Source organism: Propithecus coquereli, unplaced genomic scaffold (assembly GCF_000956105.1).
Source record: "Propithecus coquereli isolate 6110/MARCELLA unplaced genomic scaffold, Pcoq_1.0 Scaffold18, whole genome shotgun sequence".
Taxonomy (NCBI): domain Eukaryota; kingdom Metazoa; phylum Chordata; class Mammalia; order Primates; family Indriidae; genus Propithecus; species Propithecus coquereli.
Genome location: NW_012142745.1, coordinates 1,396,198 through 1,401,228, shown reverse-complemented (window position 1 = coordinate 1,401,228; position 5,031 = coordinate 1,396,198). Strand labels below are relative to the sequence as shown.

The 5,031-nt window shown below is 59.1% G+C and overlaps 1 protein-coding gene across 1 annotated transcript in view; it reads right to left on the bottom strand.

Moving 5' to 3' along the window:
- DES (desmin) overlaps nt 1–4,003 on the bottom strand; it is a 7,487-nt gene extending 3,484 nt beyond the window's left edge. Inside the window, exons 1-6 of the mRNA XM_012642543.1 lie at nt 3,249–4,003; nt 2,160–2,220; nt 1,968–2,063; nt 1,663–1,824; nt 1,401–1,526; nt 756–976 (exon numbers count right to left, since the gene is read on the bottom strand). Of these exons, the coding sequence (XP_012497997.1) occupies nt 756–976; nt 1,401–1,526; nt 1,663–1,824; nt 1,968–2,063; nt 2,160–2,220; nt 3,249–3,952 (1,370 nt within the window). The 5' untranslated portion in view covers nt 3,953–4,003. The remainder of the gene's footprint in view (nt 1–755; nt 977–1,400; nt 1,527–1,662; nt 1,825–1,967; nt 2,064–2,159; nt 2,221–3,248) is intronic.
- Between the last annotated feature and the right edge of the window lie 1,028 nt (nt 4,004–5,031).

The following is a 5,031-nucleotide window of genomic DNA, read 5'->3' as shown; positions in this document are numbered from 1 at the left end:
ATATATATATTTTTAGTTGTCCAGATCATTTCTTTCTATTTTTTAGTAGAGACAGGGTCTCACTCTTGCTCAGGCTGGTCTTGAACTCCTGACTTTGAGCAATCCACCTGCCTCAGCCTCCCAGAGTGCTAGGATTACAGGCGTGAGCCACCGCGCCTGGCCAATTCAATGAGTTTTGATCAGCGTCTACATCCATGTAACTATCAATCCAAATCAAGATATAGAACATTTCTATCACCCCAGAAGGATCATGTGCCCTTCCAGTTGTTTTCTGTGTCTATAGGTGGGTTGCTACGAGCACGTTGTCTGTGTGTTCCCCTCTGAGCATGTGTGCTTGTGCTTGCCTCGTCCATGTGTGCGTCTCTCCCCCTCTTTGGGCCTGTCCATGTGCAACGCTTTCTCTCGCCTTCTGTCTCATTTGTCTCCATCTCCTCCCTCCCTTTCCTTCATCATTCCCCATTCTGCTTTCATCTCTCCCTTGACTGGCAGTAATATTTTATTAGTGGTTGCTGAATATGGTTTTATGCTGCTGGTTCTTAATTCTGAAGGTGAATAAGGGAATACTTTATATTTCTCTTTTTATAAATGCTGTTAATTAAATTGCTTTTTACTCAGGTGGCCTTGGTTAATTCTCTGCAATTAGCAGAGTGGCGGCCTCTTGTATAAAATTGTTTCCAGGTCTTGTTGAGGCGAACCTGAGCCCCTGGGGGGCAGAAATGGGCCCCCAGCACCGCAACCCCTGCCTTGCCCCTCACCGGCTCTCCTCGCCCTCCAGCAGCTTCCGGTAGGTGGCAATCTCCACATCCAGGGCCATCTTCACATTGAGCAGGTCCTGGTACTCGCGCAGGTGGCGGGCCATCTCATCCTTGAGGTGCCGGATCTCCTCCTCCAGGCGCGCGATGTTGTCCTGGTAGCCGCTGGCCTCACTGGCAAAGCGGTCCTCCAGCTCCCGCATCTGCCTCATCAGGGAATCATTCTGCAGCAGACGGGGAGCCCAGGTCAAGGACAGGATGTCCTGGGAGGAGGACACCAGGGGCCCAAGACAGAGACAGCCTTGGGGCTGGGAGGCAACTCCAGATGGTCAGATCCAGGAGTTGTCGAAGGTTTCTTAGCCAGGGAACCCTGAGCCCAAATGAAGTCTATATGTAGACACACAGAGAATCAAACAGATAAAAAGAAGCATTTCTATTCAGCCTCCCTGTCCCCACACAGGGAGACGCCCCAGGAACCCTCTGACTCATTAGTGCCCAACTGGAATCCCCACATCTGGCATCTGGTTTTACCCCTGTTGTAGATTTGAGGAGATGAACGCCCAGAGAGGGTCTGTGATGTGCCCAAGGTCAGAGTGAGGGTGTGAGCTGCAGGCAGGGAGGGGCTGGGCCTAGTGGGCAGGGACTCACAGTGCCCTTGAGGGCATCAATCTCGCAGGTGTAGGACTGGATCTGGTGTCGGTATTCCATCATCTCCTGCTTGGCCTGGCGCAGCGCATCGTTGTTCTTGTTGGCTGCCTGGGTCAGGTCCGACACCTGAGGGCAGGGAGAGGGGCCCTAAGATAAGCAGGATGCAGGATGCCTCCTCTCCGTGGATGGAGCCACAGCCAGCACCTCCAAACTGGGATTGAGGGGGACAGAGGTGCCAGAGTCCCTGGGCCAGGCCACCCACCTTCGACTTGTACCACTCCTCAGCTTCAGAGATGTTCTTAGCCGCGATGGTCTCGTATTGAGCCCGAATGTCCCTGAGGGCGGCAGTGAGGTCTGGCTTGGACATGTCCATCTCCACCTGGACCTGCTGTTCCTGAAGCTGGGCCTGCAACTCACGGATCTCCTGCAGAGTGTGGCTGGGCTTCAGTCCCTTCTCAGAGCCCACATAGCACCCTCACACCCCTAATCCCAGAGCCTCGCCTTAACCCCACTTTCCAGCTGCTTTCCCATGGCCCAAGGACCCAAGGCAGAGTGGCTGAGGCATACCTCTTCGTGCACTTTCTTAAGGAACGCGATCTCCTCGTTGAGAGATTCGATTCTGCGCTCAAGGTCAATTCGAGCTAGAGTGGCTGCATCCACATCCTGGGAGAGGTCAAGCAAGAAGGACAGGGTCACCAACCACCCAGCCGGGGCAGAGGGAGACCAGGAGCCATGCAGGGGGTACGGAAGTGGGCTCACCGCTCGGAATGCAGCCAAATTGTTCTCTGCTTCTTCTTTCAGCTGGATCTCCTCCTGCAGCCTGGCCAAGGCAGACAGAAGGACAGACAGTTGGAGAAGATAAAACTGGCAGTGGAGACGACTGGCTGGGGGCTGACCAGGGAGTGGGCCCAGGGTGGAGGCGGAAGGCCTGTCTGCTGGGTAGAGACAGGGGCCCAGAAAGGCAGTGGCAGAGGCCCCACCCATCCAGGGAGGGCACACCACGTGGCCCAGTCTCTGTCCTGGAGCCACACCCTTGAAGTCTATGTCCCCACCAGACTGTGACCTCCCTGGGATTAGAAACTATCTATTTTATCCACTTCTGTGTTCCCAGCTCCAGCCTGGCCCATATAGCTGATCAATTAATGCTTGCGATCTTCGTGGCAGGAGGATAACTCTGGTCACTTGCCCTATCAGAAGCAGGACCCTTGAATACTCTATACTCACTGCCCTTTTCATCCTGGGAGCCTGGTGGAGCCTCCCATCCAGCCCTCCCAAGCTTTCTGAGGGCTGCAGTCCCCCACCCACTCCCCTTTCCTCTAGCTTGGCCATTCACCTTATGAAATGACGCAGCCTCAGTAGGCCTAGGGGCCAAGATCTCTCCTCCCCCACCCAGGGCCTCAACCCAGCTAAGCTGAGAACTATTGCCTGGACTGCCACCCCCTGCCCTTCCCAGCCTGCCCAGCTTTCCCTATCGCCTATCAGCCTCCCCCTCCCTCTGACTGCACTACACTCAGGGCCTCCTCCAGCCTCTCCTCCACCCATGCGCCTGCCTCGCCCCATCAACATCACTCCAGCACCTTAAGATCCTTTTAAATGAGGCTGCCCACAGGGCTGGGGGCCCCCCAAGTTCTCCCATTTCCACCCCATGATCTATATCCCCAAGAAAACTCCTCCCGTGTAGTGTGGGGGCACCCAGGAGAGACCTGGAGTCCATCTCCCCGTGAAGGACACAGGTGGATGACCCTCTCCCACCCCGGGAGAAGAACCCTAACCCCGGCCCCCAGGCCTAGCCTCCTCCGCCGTTCCCGCAGAAAGGGAGCACGCAGAAAGGGAGCAAGGGGCCCTCACTTGGCCTTGAGCCGCTGCAGGTCGTCGAGCAGGTTGTCGCGCTCGACGTCGACGCGGGCGCGCTGGTTGGTGAGCACCTCCACCTGGCGCCTCAGCTCGCGCAGCTCCTCCTCGTAGAGCTCGGCGACACGCGTGGGCTCGCGGCCCTTGAGCCGGTTCACCTCGGCGGCGAGTGCGGCGTTCTGCTGCTCCAGGAAGCGCACCTTCTCGATGTAGTTGGCAAAGCGGTCATTGAGCTCCTGCAGCTCCACCTTCTCGTTGGTGCGCGTGGTCAGGAACTCCTGGTTCACGGCGTCGGCCAGCGAGAAGTCCAGCAGCTCGCCCGCGCCGTAGGAGGAGGGCGCGCGGGTCGCCCCCAGCCGGCTGGCCCGCAGCGACCCCAGGCCCCCAGCCCCGCCCGATGTGCGCGACACCTGGTACACGCGGGACGTCACCGAGCTCGAGGAGCCCTTGCTGCCGAAGCCCGCGCGCGGGAACACGGGCGAACTCAGCGGGGAGCCGAGCGGGAAGCCCGGGGCCCCGCCGAAGGTGCGGCGGTAGGAGGACACGCGCTGGCTGGACGAGTAGGCCTGGCTCATGGTGGCGGCGCGGGCGAGGCTGGGCCGGTGCACGGAGGAGGCGGCAGGCGAGCGGCCGGCCGGAGAGTGGATGCGAGGGGAGACAGGGCCCCCAGCCGTCGGCACTATTTGTATCCCTCCTGACATCAGCCCCCGCCACCCCTCCCCTGACAGCTGCAGGATCCCGCTGTCCTGCCAGGAAAGGGCGGCCGCTGGGCTGGCCGTGGGGGCGGGGAGGCAGGCTCCCCCTCAGGAGGAGCGCCCCTGAGCCGGCGGGTGTGGGGCCTCTGAGGGGCTGATCCACTCAGGAGAGCAGGAGACAGGCCTGCCAGGCGCTTCGCCAGGGCAGCAAGTATGTTTGGAGCCCCCAGGAAGGCCCCTTTCACCCCTTGGGTGCTTGCCTTGTCTTGGGGGTGCTAAGGGGAGAGCAGGATAGAGGTGTCTATTTAGTTTGAGGGTCCCACTTTTGCTCCAAGGAGAGACTTTGGGTCTTTTCCTAAAGAGTCAATCAAGGCCTGTTCCCAGGAAAGGCCCCAAACCACCTTGTTTCTAAAGATTCCCTTGAAGTTGTAGAGGTTTGGGAGGGCTCAGGCAAAGACCAGCCAGGCCAAAGGGGGTCTCTAGGCAGGCAGGGAGGGTGGGAGAGCACCTGGCAGGCAGAGCAATCCTGGCCAGAGCCTGCCTGCCCGTGTATGTCCACTGGCACCTGCCTTCTAGTTCTGAGCCTCAGTTTCCCTCTGGACTAGCTCAGCCCTCTTCCTCCCCCCATGCCTGAGGGCGGGGCCTCAAGTTTATAAACAGCAGGGTGATTTCCAGAAAGGGTCCGATGAGCTTTCAGTTTCCAACTGCTATGTGCACCCCCACCCCTGCGCCAGCTTCCCCTGGCTGCTGCCCCTTGGTCCCCCCACCCCTCCCTGATTCATCCCCCTACTCACACCACCCACACCCACACACACCAGGGGTTTGTGTTTTGTCAGGAGCCACACGTCAACCCAGCCATCTCCCTGGCAGCAACAGCTGCCAACCCGAAATACCAGAGTTGGTATTTATAGAGGAGAATGCATCGGTCTGGGAAACAAGGCACAGGAGAGGAGCTCCGGGGTGGGGGCCGGGTACCTGAAGAGGCACAGGCGGGCGTCAGATGGTTGAGGAGGGCTGGGGGTGACAGGCCCAGTCACTTTCCAGCCCCCATAACGCTCCAGGCCCTCCAGTAGGAATGGAGCCCC